Source organism: Spea bombifrons, chromosome 2 (assembly GCF_027358695.1).
Source record: "Spea bombifrons isolate aSpeBom1 chromosome 2, aSpeBom1.2.pri, whole genome shotgun sequence".
Classification (NCBI taxonomy): Eukaryota; Metazoa; Chordata; class Amphibia; order Anura; family Pelobatidae; genus Spea; species Spea bombifrons.
In genome coordinates this window covers 113,863,635-113,878,125 of record NC_071088.1, presented here as the reverse complement: position 1 = coordinate 113,878,125, position 14,491 = coordinate 113,863,635, and the positions used below count along the sequence as shown (strand labels likewise).

Below are 14,491 nucleotides of genomic sequence, written 5' to 3'. Positions count from 1 at the left end.
CAGAGATTGCGAGCCAGACCTCCTCGTCCATCATCAGTGCCTGACCTCACGAATGCTCTAGTGGATGAATGGGCAAAAATCCCTAAAGAAACTCTCCAAAATATTGTGGACTTTACATAACGTAAATCTTACGCAGCCCTGATTTTCTAAGGGCAGTAGAGCTAACTCTCCTTTAGAAAACTGAGATGTCTGATGGCAAGCCATCGTATAAACTTTTTTTGTGGACATTTTCTTTCGCTAGAAGTGTCTTTCTAGCTTACCCAGCATCCCAAAGCTAACTAGTTTGATGAGACACTTTATCTAAAGCCTCACCAAAGCACCAGGCTCAGAAGGGTTCCCAAATGTGTTATGGTAGTGTGCATTGCAGAATGTATAGTGTCATGGCCCTAAAGAACATGAATTGAATAAAAAAGTGAGGGGTTTAATAAAAAATGTAAGGGTGAATAGGTTAAAATGGAGGAAGACGTTTAAAAGGCAAAAGGACAGTGGGGTTAAATGTAAAAAAAGAAAACTAGATTAACTCCTTAAGATCCAATGATGGTTTAAGATGGCATAACAATATTTGATACAGAAATATGTTTTTTAAACAAATAAATCATTCTGTCCGATTGATAAACTGATGATTGTTGCTGATTAGTTAGTGTACGAGTAGGTGAGGACAAGGGAAGGACACAGCAGAAAATCTATTTAATCCTGTCACTCCAAGCTTCCACGACAAACATCTCAAGATTGTAAGCTTGCGAGCAGGGCTCTCTCCACCTAATGTATCGGTTTGTCTTAGTCTGTCAATTCTTGTCTTGCTATACCCCTTGAATATATGTATTGTATTAAGTGCTGTGTAAATTGTTGGCGCTATATGAATAAAAGATAATAATAATCATAATAATAATAATAATAAAGAGGTAGTTTCAATTGTGATGCTGACCGTTCCCCTCTGATGTGTCAAAAGAAGAGAATGTGACTGATTAAAAAAGAGAACGTCAAACAGTGAGTAGACGAGAGGGCGAGTAAGTGTTTACGTAGCGGCTGGCTTTTGGCCACATATTTGACAGGAGCACCATTAATATTCTGCATTAATACTCTCCCAGTGTTTTATACACTTAGGGCTATATTCTTAATGAAATCAATGGCCCCCCAACCTCCATCAAATGTCTTATGTGGCCATGCCTAATTTTGCATGTGCCCTGAAATATGAATCCTGGAGATGCAGCTAGATTATTTTGGTTCAGACTTCATGAGACAGATATCACAGTAAATTGTCAGGTCCATTCTTGCTGTTCTAAGTTGTTTCATAGCTTAGGCAATGTGTTTGAAAAACGCTTAGTTTTCCTGATGTGAATGGGAACAAAACTCATTTAACTCCACAGAGTAACTGACCTATAAGCTGAAACTAGACGCAAATTGTATGGTACATGAATGTTAGGCCCTCCATGGCAGAATACCATTTTTGCCTAGTGCCATAGTGAACAAATCTCCAGGGAATAATTTTCTTTTATCTGAGGTCCCAAAAAGTTATATAACCTAACTTATATAACCTTACAACTTTTTCTATGTTGATCCAATAAAAGGTGTAATAGTAGTTTATAGTAATAAAATGAGAAATAGTTTTTTTCTTAGGCTAATAGATCAATAAATCCATTTTTATTAAACTGAAAATTAAAACCAGCTAATATATATTTTGTCAGCCCTGCAACCTCATGTATTATTTTAATCAAACACACACATTATTTTTTTCCTAATTTTGTTTATTTAACAATGTGAAAATACTGTGAAAATAATAAAATAATAATATACAAATATACAATAGGCAGTGGTTGTGTCACACATCAAATATCTGGGAAAACATACAACCAGCAGTTAAAATAACATTCAAAAACCCACTGATAAAGTCATTGATAAAATGTTCTTGAAAATGCACCATGGAAGAGACATATTGCTTAAAACGTCCATTGTGACTCTTCTTCAGCTTGGCACTTGGAAACTGTAACATTGTAAGCTTGGATGGGCACTAAGTGTGTCTTTCTTAGCAATATAAATTGATTTAATACATTCGCTGCCAGAAAGAAGACCCCCCACCCCGGTCTGATTTTTGCATGATGCACCTAATCACTTTTATGCAAGTGCTCCGAATTAAATCTCATTAGACCCACTTGGATCCTTTGTACCAGTTGGCCAAACACATCTCCTGAAAGCCAAGTAGTTTGTGGGTGTGGGGAGACTCAGCTCTTATATGCATTAAAGGGCACATGACGGCTGGAGTGTCTCCTTAAGTGCATAATCTTTGGTTATCTACAACTTAACGTGCAGAAAATTAGGGGATTTTTTGGCCTGAATAGAGAATACCATGCTAGTCATTTGTTTGGTAGTGAATGACTAGTACCTACGCTTAGCTGGGTATGTGACACTCAAATGGCAAGTAGCTGTGTTAGCCTTTGAAGCCTTCGTAAATGCTGTCATCAGAAATGGCCGATTATTTAAATGATGTGAGGCCTTGCAATGCTTTACATGGCTTGTGCAATTTATTTTCAGCATATTTTCTTTTTATCTGTCCTTGTACTAGCAGATATAAATCTTAAAGAGACAAGCCAGCTTCTCTCTGTTCGAATTTCAATTAAAAAAAACTTCGGAAGCTTTTAGCTGCACCCACAAGCTTCTACAATCATGTCTGGAATATCAGTCTTTACAATGTTGTTATTTCTGTCAAAATAAAGCATGGATAAAGGACGCCTTTTGGTGGGAACACAGCAAGAGCTCACAGCTGTCTGAATATTGTTGGCCTTAATGAGATTGAGGACTGTGGTGTGGAATGAAGCAGCCATGCCTGGTGCACCAGCAATGTGCACTGGGCAGAGACCCATACAGTAATTTATCTGGTAACCCTCTGGTTTTATAATCCAATCATTCCACCCGATATCTTTAAAGTCTACATAATAGTCTTTCCTGCAACACAGATTAGAGTTCTGGTCACATTTTAGGCTTCTCTTTGCAGCATGGTGACTCCTTTCCCTTACTTTAGCTTGGGCAACTAGAAATGGCTGGTGGGAGTCGTTGAGGTTGACCAAGACTGGAAGGTCCTTGCAGCCTTCACAATCCAGTTCCAGCTTTAGACTTTTATCTCCTCCGTCAAGGAATGTCTGAAGCATTTGCTTCAATGAGAATGTTTGCCAGCCACTCCATCGAGGTTCCAAGTTTTTTTCACTTATCATAATACGTTGAGAAAATTCTTCTTGGACAAGATATAGTTTTAATGTTTGGTTTGTCTGATAAGTCCTATTTGGTTTAAGGAAGATCCAAAGATGTGCTTGGAGAACATGGACATTTTGTTCTTCCTCTCTTGCAAACTGGAAATTCAGGATTGTACTAGATTCATTGTTTGATTCTGCACATAGAGAAAGGAAGTTGTTAAAATTTGTTGCATATGCCACAGGCATCACTGGAATTAGCATTTTAATTACAAAATAATATTAAGGAATAATATATGGCACAGAAGAGTTAGCAAGAGTTTAGAAGGAAAAGAAGCATTTTTGTGTTTTACTTGTAGTTATACATATAGCCACCAAGGTGTCCAAAGTATTAAGGACTCTAGGAAGCATATACATTGTGATAGAATCCTTCTTGTGCTCCTTCTCTTCAGTCTCAAGTATGTATTGGGCATCCATATTACTCGGGCAGATAAAAAAACGGAACATGCTTGTATTATGCTCATGGCTTCATTGTTAGTAGATAAGGAAAGCAGAACATGAAGACTAAGATATGGACTACAGTGTCCCTATAATTATCGCCTTTCCCTATTTTGCTTTATGTATGTCCTCATTTTAATGTGATATACTACTTGCTATATTCTGTTTACCTGTTGCACATTTCTATGGTTAAATGATGGTGACATATAAATCACTAAATACCGGTAATAATTTTGTATGATTTATATTTTTTTTATTCTTTTTTTCAGTTACCAGTATTGCCCATTATGTGTCACTCCTGCTTACTTTTTGAACTGAACCAAACACATAAAAGAGATTCCCCTATTTAAGAAACGTATCTAGTTCTCAATTTAGTACAATAACTGGATAACAGGGGAATTTAAGCAGAGTGAACAATGAATTTGGAGAAGTTAAGGGATTCGAGAGGGTAACGGGCCTTGACCCTGAATAAACAACCTTCATCGCTTCAGCAGACCAATTTAAACTTACATATACAGTATGTACATAATGTTATTTACACAGTATTGCATGTATATTTAACACTTTCAACACAGTTCAGTATTAGACAGGGTACTTTCAGAGCAACAGGTATATATGCATTATAATGGATACACATATATCTGGAACCATATTGCCCAGCCCACCAAAACAGTGGTTTAATGAGGTTCTAAGAGAAAGCCTTGTTAAAATATACATTAAGTGAATGGGGACAAGAGACAATGAAGCTGACTCATAGATATGCAACTGGTGCAACTTGCTTTAAATCTGTCTACTTCCAGTGGCATGGGGGTGGTATGGAGAAAATAAAGGGTTAAAGAGTTTTGGTGTATATAGTGTTACTAAAGGAGCATATACAGAGAGAAGTAAAACAATAGCTCACATGTGTTTTCTATTGGTGTCTTCAGTGGGTAATGTAATGTCCCCAAAGAAAATGTTCTTCTTACCTGATTCTGCAAAACTGATGATCTCATAGCTCTGCTGGTCCACCTCTGAATTGTCTGAGTTGCTGTCCCAGTTGGGGGACCCAAAAAGCCCATCCATTCTTGGTTTACTCAAGTGCAATCTGCGCAGGGCATTAACCACAGCTCCCCGAGGAATTGGATGTGTAATATTAGGTCTTTCTTTTAGGTGTAATTTCTGTAGGATCTGTTGCTTGGCCAACTCCAACATCACATCTTTGTCTTGGACTCCGCATGATGGGCATTCGGTTTTCCTGCCCCCTACCTGGGTAGATGCTGCCCAAGCACCCAATAAGGTAAGGAGGTAGAAGCAGACACCCTCCTTCTGGGAACTGGAGGCCATCAGTGTAAAGTTCTATTAATGACAGATTAAGAAAGTGGAAGTTTATCTTGATAGGAAGCCGATGCCCTATTCTTTGTCCAGTCTCCTGTACCTTCACTTTCTCAGGGCTTGTCTAGCTGTGGGTCCTGCAATGCCAGCATCCTGCTTTTAAGAGAGATCTGGTCCAGCATTAACTGTCATGTGGCTACTGAGATTGGGATTAGCTCCAGGACTCCCCCCTGTCAGGTGACACAGGTCAAAGATACAGACTCAGAAGAAGAGGTAGTGAAGTCTCAGGTGGGTCAGCCAGCAGCTGCAATCATCTATGGAAAAGCAGGTCTTCCAAGTAGTTGGAACTTGAAGATGGTTCAGGTCAGAATAATTATTCTCATGCAACTGAAAAATGCTTTATAGAAAACCTTGTTCACAGGAGATGTTGCAGAAGATAAGATCATTTACAGTCTGATGCAGGTGATTGGACCCTATGTCTTGGAGAATGTAGATGAGCATAACCTGCAGCAGCAAAACCTTTTTGAGTTGCAATTAACCTCTCCTCCCTGTTACACTGCCCTATATACTGCAGCTCAGTACTGCACTCCCCACCCCCTCCCCTTAGAGCATAAGTCTCTCATGAAGCTCCTGTACACTATGGGCATTATTTGCCCTTCCCTTTTGGCACTGTCACCTGGAGAGCACAGCCTTCTCTTATCATGGATTGGTTGCTTCATGGCTTTGCTCTTATTTACCCTCCTCCCTTATGAAAACCAATAGCCACGTGGAGAGCAAGGTGCTTGTTCTAGGGCAGAGATGCAAGATTCAGAATCAAAAGTTGATGCAATAAAAGTGATAGGATTTCACCAGTGTTGGACTCTCCATTAAGTTTAAAGAGGATAGTAATTATTTACCAAATTATAAGACAGAGGGAAAATTAACAGAGGCACCTGGCCATGGTGTAGTCACATCTTCAAACACAACAGTCAGATCTAAAGATAAACATGTCATTTAATGAGCACACACTTTAGAAAATTACGTATAAATAATAGGAAAGATAAATACTACCATATACCTAAACCTTAATACAAGTAAAAATGATTTAGACATGGCACTGCCTCCGTATACATGATACATTCTTGGAAAAACCAAATAGAGCTAATAAAAAACAACTTTGGAAACACTTACACATTTGGAAAACAATGCAAAAACATCATTAGTACTGGTATATTGGGGGTTCCATTCACCAAGCTCAGTGTTCCAGCTACAGAGAAAGGTCTTTCCACACAATGTAGGCAGGGGGATATTCAAGACTTTATTAACTAGGCTACAGGTTTGACATCTTAAATCCAACTTGGAAGTGAACTGTGTGAACTTTGCTAAAACTTGAGGCACTGCATTAGGTTCATGAGCTCAAATGCTCACTCACTCACTCACTCACTCAAAGTTTGCTTAACCTATCCAGAACTTGCTTCAAAGGGGACTTTGGGGGAAACCCACAGCACCCAAGATGCCATAAACTACCCTTGACTCTACCGAGATGAAAACACTCAGTGCTCTTAGTTTAACTATCTCTCATTTAGAGGTTTATCTCAAATGTGTTGAATAGATTCTAATAAAGCTATGGCTTATTTATATAATTATTAATATATATTCATACATGACTCACCAGGCACCATCCACTGACCATTGCTTACCATGGCTGCTTTTGTGCTGCTCAATCCATGGTCCTAGTAACTAATAATGATGCAGTGACAATCTCACCACCTTTTTCTCAAACCAATAAGTGGACTGGGTTTTCTTCTTCTTATGAGTTTGATTTTCACTTATTATTATTATTATTTTATGGTACTTCTTTAAGTACTTTTCTATACAGAAAATATCTTTATTCTCAAGATTATTATTGATTAATATATCTAAAGATGCAAGCAGTGTAACTTCACTGTTGTTTAAAATATAAGTGTGTGCGTGTTTTAATCTTTACTATTCAGTTAGCAAAAAGGTCTTTTTTTTTTTTAAATGATGTGTCGTAAGATTTAAATTACTTGAAATTTCTTTAAGAGAGCAAAGGTCATGTGCAGAGGTTTCCTTTTTTTCTGTTTCACTCTGTTTATCAGTGGTCATATCACAGCGTTACGTGCTGATATCCGTGCTGCTTCACGTATTCTGCAGTTGCAAAACTCTTCCTGGTATGTGCAAAGTAATGACAAACCTACTAAAGCAAACTGAACCATGTTGGAGAAAAGATCGCCTGTACTGACCTTAAGTCCAAAAAGTCTGAAGGATCACATTATTAAGTCGAACAAAAGTAGTTAGATTATCATTTTTTATTTAATTCTGTGATTTATATGTGTCTGGCTCCTAAATCTTTGCAAATGGATAAATTATATTATATATGGACTTAATATATATATATATTAAAATCCATTTTAATTAAATACATTAATACATATTTTTGGTAGTCTATAAGTAAGCGTAAAACCTGTTGTTCTGTTATTCTTATTCAAAGTTTTTATACAATTTTACTAATCTTAAATTATTAACTCACCTTTTGTCATGTCCATAAGAATCCATTGCAATCTTCTACATTGATGTTTCCGTTTATTACAGATAATTCCAGCACTTGTTACCAGTGTCCTTTGCATAGGCCTATTGTATATGAGATATGGACTTTATCTTTCAAAATTATTAAACAATAAAAAAGAAGGGCAAGCCAAAGCAAAGCCAAGACTGGGACATTTCATCCCAGAAAATTGGCTACACGTGTCACTTCTCTTTAAATGGCTCATGTTTTATTTTATTTTTTAACTGAGCAAGGTCCTTGTTATGACACTTGGCATTGTTACCTGGATTCTGCCACTTGCTTTGATCTCTGTCTTTGACCATGACAGTTATTTTATGCCACCTGATATAACCTTTGCCTGTGGCCATGACTACAATTCTGTGCCACCTTACTCCAGTTTTACATGTGAACTCAAACTCGTTATTCTGGATTAAAGTTCCACTTTTGGATCTCATTGTCATCCTTTTTCGGTCAACAGGTCTGGTATTTTTTACTGCCTTTATGGCAGGTATATTTTGTTTGCTATCACCTAGCTGCTGAGATTAGAAACTCAGGCAATTTGATATTTCCAAATTCTCCAATTTATTGCAAGTGTACATTATAACATTTTCTCTTTCAACTTTTTAATAGAATTTATGCCCTTTTTGCAGTGTTTAATGATCTTATGGATAATATACATAGGAGTGTGGGTTAGACAACTTGGACGTTCTTGCTATTAGCAGTGATGCATGCATGTTAACCAATGTTTTATACACAGCCAAAACAACACATAGCCCCCCAAATTATCTCTGTGCCTGACAAATAACTTTGTGCAACCTCAGCCTTGCTGCAAATGTTTTGTTTCCGGTTTTCAGCCCCAAGGCTCATTCAGAACTATGCTAATAACTTTTTGGACCAACGTAGAAAAGAAATAGTCATATAAGCTGTCGAGACCATCGACACAGACCTCCATAGTTAATATCTGCCGAGCAAATGCCACCTACTTTGCCTATAGGTGGCGCCGGCCCTGCCTAGATCGACATTGAGCCTGCACTAGGTCACTCAGCCTTATATGGTATTTAGTGTGGAGATTTACTATTCTGACTATTACCAACATTTTGCTTTTGCAGATAGGTCCTTGAAGTGGAGGCAGTCCATAAACACAGACCATCCAGTTCCGGTTATCTCTCTTCCACGAAGAAGTCCTGGTTCCCTATTGCCATCCAAAGAGGGGGTGAGAGTAAAGTCAAGTCTATAAATGCGTATTGTGTGCTTGATTTTCATGTAACACTTTCATTAGATAAATTGAATTGAGTGCATTTCCAGGCACTACCGAGTATTGTGGTTAAACTGACAAGTGCTTGTAATTTGGTGCATTAAAAGAGGAGTTTTCTATTGTAATATAGCTGTAATATAGCTGTATACCATAGCAGTCCACTTAAAATTTGATTGCGAGTGTCTACAATACATGTGATCAGCAATAGAATAGGAAATGTTATGTCAGAAATAAGCAGCAGAGGATGAGAGAGTTAAGTGCTGGAGACTATGGACAGCATTACATCATCTGAAAAGCTAGTTAGCTAAGCTTTGTGTTTACAGTTTGAACTATGACCACAGATAGGGACAAGACACATTTGTGGGTCTGGAAAATGAATGTGGACTTTTGTCGGTCTGATGGTTTATAGAAGGTGTGATTTAAAGTTTAAGAGCTTTTTGCAATGGTTTGCTCTCTTCTATGTCACTTAAAGTGGTAACAGAAAGTTAACTCATATCTCAAAATGAAATTTGTATAAGCAAACAGGATCTAACTGACCTTATATGACCTTATTGGCTTAGTAACTAAAAACTATAATAGTGATGGATACAACCTAATAATTGTTGATAAAAGACTGTAGCACAAACTCTGAGCAGGTAAGGAAGACATCTGCCTTACAGATAGTAGATGCCTTTTTAAAAGACCTTAGCAATGTCATTACAAAAATAGGGTCAACTTAATAATGGTTCACTTTTATATAAAGTGAGCATGTGTAACAAAATATTCAAAGTTTTGACATTTTAATAAGGTTGTTATCTAACCATGTGTTACAGGCTGCCTAGCAATTTGGAGAAATGGTGACATACTAGCAACAAATAGTGTAGACTAAAACAGAAGAATGCCATGTGTGACCTAACCATGTGAGACCTACTCTTGGGCCCATCTCTGGTGTTACTTGTTCCCCCAGGCTTGTCAGGTGCCCTGGTGTCTATGTATGCAGCACATAACTCTTTGAAGCTCCTGTATGGGCTGTCTTTGCTGTCAGTTATGGTCCAAGGATATGATTTAATTCCTGGTACCATCATTGACGGCATGATTGGCCTGCAGAGAAGCAGTGAAGAGATGCATGGAAGCACAGATCTCCTTCCCCCTCACAATACATCACCAGGGTACAGCACAGCATGGGCAGTGCACTTCCTGCTACTACTATAGTTGTTATTGGCAATAGGATCAGAAATATGTAGGGACAAATCTGTGGCCCTCAATAAAATAGATCAGCTCTGTGTAACTGTGCAACACCCCAGTCACATATGGTAACAATTTTGGAATGTTACTTTGTACAGATGTTGTCTTTCCTCTTAGGGAATCTGGAGGTGGTCACCCTGTGAGTTCTTAATATTTTTTTTTATATAAGTCTTATATCAGGGGTGGCAAGTTTTCATTCCATAGTACTGATTGCATCCATATGGCTTTCTACAAGCAACACTGCTTTTGGGGCAATGGGTTAGTGTAGCAGGTTCTTCTTGTCTGTACCCAACTGATACAAATCAGTAAATTATTAATAGGACGGAGATAACATAATAGGAGAAAATCATTCAAATCCTGGAAGAAAATTGACTCTGAGATTCCTTTCCTTGTAATATGCACTTGTAATAGTGTTTTTTTCAGTTTTCCATTCACAGAAAATAAAATAAAATGTATCAAACTAACAGAAATCCATACATTTTGATGGTGTCCCCAATATTACCGACATACAGCGGCTCGTTACAATCCAAGGCGTACTCCCATGCTGTGTTACGTAAATACAATGGACCAGGCATTTTATGGATCTTTTAGTTTAATCGTTTTTAGAAAAAAGGTAAAGGTAAAATGATTTGGAAACGTGACTGGTTAACGTTAAACTAGCTAAGGCTTCAATATTTGCTTAGACTATATCTAAATGCATGCTGTTTTATCAGGATGATAAGGGAAACGACAGACTTTGAAACAAGACTGAGCGTGTGTCCCCATCCAAGTGATGACACATACTGAGCTACTGTTCTATGTATTTGAAGCATTATATCCCTCATATCTACAGTCAGACAGACATTGACAGCCACGTCTAATGAAGTGACATATGCAGCACAACCTACTACAGCAGCAAACGTGATGACTCCATACACCCAGCTATGTACTTTGTAGTCTGGTTAATATACTGTGATATCATGTGTCAATGTGAAGACAACTCCATTTTCTAACAGGAGTGCTATAAATATTGGTCTGGTACGGTTTGATAGCATTCACTTTCAACTTGTTTATTAGCAGATGATTTTGTCTTTACCAATCTAGTGAACGATAGTAGATTAGTTGAGGATGTCTTTTATTATTAAAAAGGGTAGTTTTTTCACCCTGTTTGAAACTATAACAAGCAGGTATAATGGGCCAAGGTAGAAAGACAACAATTACACCACTAAATCCTCTATTTTTTACTTCAATTAATTTGCCACATAATTCCAAGAAAAGATGGCATCTTTTGGCCAACATAGAAAAAGTCACGTAAATCTTTGGGACCTCTGTGATCTTGACCTCAGATGAGAAGAACTCTTGTGCCAACTATTGACTAAGTCCCAAACAAGCAAATGTCTATGCTATAATAACTCTGATTATTGAAGCACTATAGTTGAGAGAGGTTTTTTTAGATATACTAAAAAACAATTTGGAGTTTGGCAAATGGGTGAGAAGAGGTTTAAAAGATAAGGGGAAAAAACACTGAGAAAGCCAAGTAATGACAAAGCATTACAATGACAAGAAGCTATTGAAGAGATGTATCCTGTATGAAATTCATAGAAAATGTGAATATAATTGGTACAGATAAAGTGTGGAACCCCCCAATTTCACTCTTTTTATGATCGGGAAAGCAGTGATTACTTGCTGAACTTATATTTTAAGTGCAATTGTATGGTATATCATATGTTTCCTTTTTTTCTTAGCTAAAATCCCTTTCTTTTATGTTATTCCCTTATGTAACACTTCAGATATATAAAGGCACTGATCCTCAGAGTCCAAACTACCACACACGTTGATCTGCTGTGATGCTGCATGACTGCTCAGCGTGTCAAAAAGATGGAGAGGGACCCATTTACTGTATGCTGACTCACTACATTCTGACATGGAACCTACTGAGAGGCAAAGTTCAGCACTGCTTGGGACAGAACACTGATTTTTGGCCTGAAAAGTGAAGCAATTTGTAAATAGGGAGAACAGCATCTGCATCTGTCTAGGAAACCATTGACTGGCGGTAGGGTAAGGTGTTGCTAGGTGATGTTTTTTGACACGGATCACATTAGAGGCTAGGCCTAGGTTAATAATTATACTCACTGAGAAACAATTAATTTCTGTAATCTCACTGTACACTGTGGTAAGCAACATTGATATTCAAGCACTATGGGTTCTCTGTGAAGATAGCGCTCTTCATTCCAGAAAACAATTCCATGTTAAAGTTAAAAAAAAATGGGATCTTTGATCATCTACCTTTAGCAGCAAACAACTGATGTGTGTGCAAGTACATTGCCGTTTAATTCCACATAATTAACCTATGTCAATGTGAGGATACTCTGAAAACTAGTAGATTGATCATGACAAGCTAACATCCAATGTTGTTCTATAAGTTATGTATAAAAAGTGATTCTGATGCAAAGTTTGAAAACTGACTTTATCGCCACAGCAAACAATTGAATGGTCCAAAATTACAAAATCAGAAACCAGAAGAAGGCAAAGTAAATTGTAATTGTTGTTGTCTTATGCTCAGGTCCATATTGGACACAGGCAACGTAAGCACCTAGTGGTGTACTGGATATGTTGGCCCGTGTTTGATACCTCATATATGCATAGTCATATAACAGCAGAAATAGTTGAGCTGGCTTGGTGGATGTATGACATATTTATATACATGAAATATTATTAATGTATATACTATGCAGTCAAAATGTTTTAGTTCTGCACTTGTACTATACTTACAGCCTAGTGTTACTTTCACCTGGAACTTAGACAATGTATCTATCATCACTCTCCACCAAAGAAAAACTTTTTTTTTTACCTGACACATTCCAGGATCCAGACCCGGTACTCATTGCTAGGGAAAGGGTAATACCTTTCATCTGTTCCTTTCTATTACTGTACACAATACTTTGCCTTTATGTTTCTAGTGTGAACTAAGATGCACCAAGAAAGGCCAGATGCATCGGCCCCAATTTCTGTCATCATACCAGGATTTACAGGAGCAGTCATGCACTATATATATACAAAACAGCTGTCCATGAGTGGTGATCTGGCTATTGCACCTCTTACCCGGGTTTTGTACAGCGGGCAATTACTTTCAAGGGATCCATGTATAAAGTGGATATAGAGGCTGTGAATCCCTTGTCAAATGCCGTTTACAGTTACCAAACCTCAATTTAGTAGTCAGCTGAAGTACTAGAAAGCCACACAGGAAGAATGGTTTGGGATGAAACGTAGGTCAACAGCACTGCCCTAGGCCTGCCCCATCTGCCACCATCTTCCCTACTGGGCACCGGGATATGAAATCATACCCCAGCGCTCTGTGTTTTAAAGACACACAGTGCCTTTTATTGCACTCATAGTGTAAATGGATCGGTTGGGGACATAAGTGATCTCCACTACAAGTAGCCGACTGAGCAGCAGCACACCAGGGGGCCTGATCACCCAAATGTGCTATCTGCTCCCCGGCTTTGCAGCAGGGATGACTGCCACATGCCTGGACCTGCCACCCTTGGCACAGTCAGGCTAGGCAATAGTATCACCAAGCAGCAGTACCAGAAACTAATACAAGAAGCTGTGTCTAAGCCAGAATAACAGTCCAGCAAGCTGAAGTAGCAGAGGGCAACCCAGAAAGCAGGGTCTGAGATGTAGCCAAGGTCAAATCCATTCCTTAAAGTTAATGAGGTGAGAACAGGTAGCAGGAACAGGGTTAGGTTAGGAGCAGGTAAAATGGAGAGTTGTTGCTAGGGTAGCCAGACAAAAAGCTGAGCACATTGTAGGAGACTTCAAGTGTAAATAACCTAGCCAGACGATTAAGCATAAACTGTGTGTGGTTGAAGCAGGGCCCTTAAAAAGGCCTGGAAAGTGGATGAAGACTCTTCACATGTTTTTTAGCAGCTGGACTGCTGGGGAACCACGGAGGTAAGGAATCTTCTTAATGGTAAGACTATGATCTTTACTTAGTCCTTGGACTTGTCTTATGCTCATATATTGCCCAAGCATGGTCTGAATAGTAGATCCATTAGATGTGCAGCACTTCATCTATCTTAATAGCATTTGCAAATAATAAATACTGTATAGAAAAACAACTAATGATACGACACCACAGGTTATTTATGGAAAAGAGGACAAATGGGAAAGAAAGTGTAGGGCTTAAATGGAATGGCGTATTTCCACCAATAAGGAAATATTTCAACAATTGCCAAAAAGAATCATACAATTATGTTTTATATTAAACCGACAACATTACAATAACCATCAAGCATTCATATCATGTGCCATTTTTTTGGCTTGCACAATTGCAAGCTACTGATATACTGTCCATGTAGTGGAAAAATGACATTCCACATATCCAGAAGACCGCACCCAAATCATTACATATTATTAATAAACCAAATATGTGTGTAAATAATTGTAAGCCAAGGTCTCTGCAATAGCAACAATACTAGCAAAATCAGACAGGGG

At 38.2% G+C, this 14,491-nt stretch overlaps 1 protein-coding gene across 1 annotated transcript; it reads right to left on the bottom strand.

The window, feature by feature from the left end:
• Positions 1-2,148: 2,148 nt before the first annotated feature.
• On the bottom strand, positions 2,149-5,500 carry LOC128473491 (inhibin beta B chain-like). Its single transcript, XM_053455725.1, has 2 exons — positions 4,646-5,500; positions 2,149-3,379 (listed from the first exon to the last, which is right to left on the bottom strand). The coding sequence occupies exons 1-2, from the start codon at positions 5,001-5,003 to the stop codon at positions 2,634-2,636; spliced, it is 1,104 nt and encodes a 367-aa protein (XP_053311700.1). The 5' UTR covers positions 5,004-5,500; the 3' UTR covers positions 2,149-2,633.
• Between the last annotated feature and the right edge of the window lie 8,991 nt (positions 5,501-14,491).

Excerpts from the sequence above, each read along its gene's own strand:
- LOC128473491 (XM_053455725.1), bottom strand. The coding sequence starts at position 5,003 with ATGGCCTCCAGTTCCCAGAAGGAGGGTGTCTGCTTCTACCTCCTTACC. Across the intron at positions 3,380-4,645 it reads CATCAGTTTTGCAGAATCAG|AATCAAACAATGAATCTAGT; the intron begins GTAAGAAGAACA and ends CTCTATGTGCAG.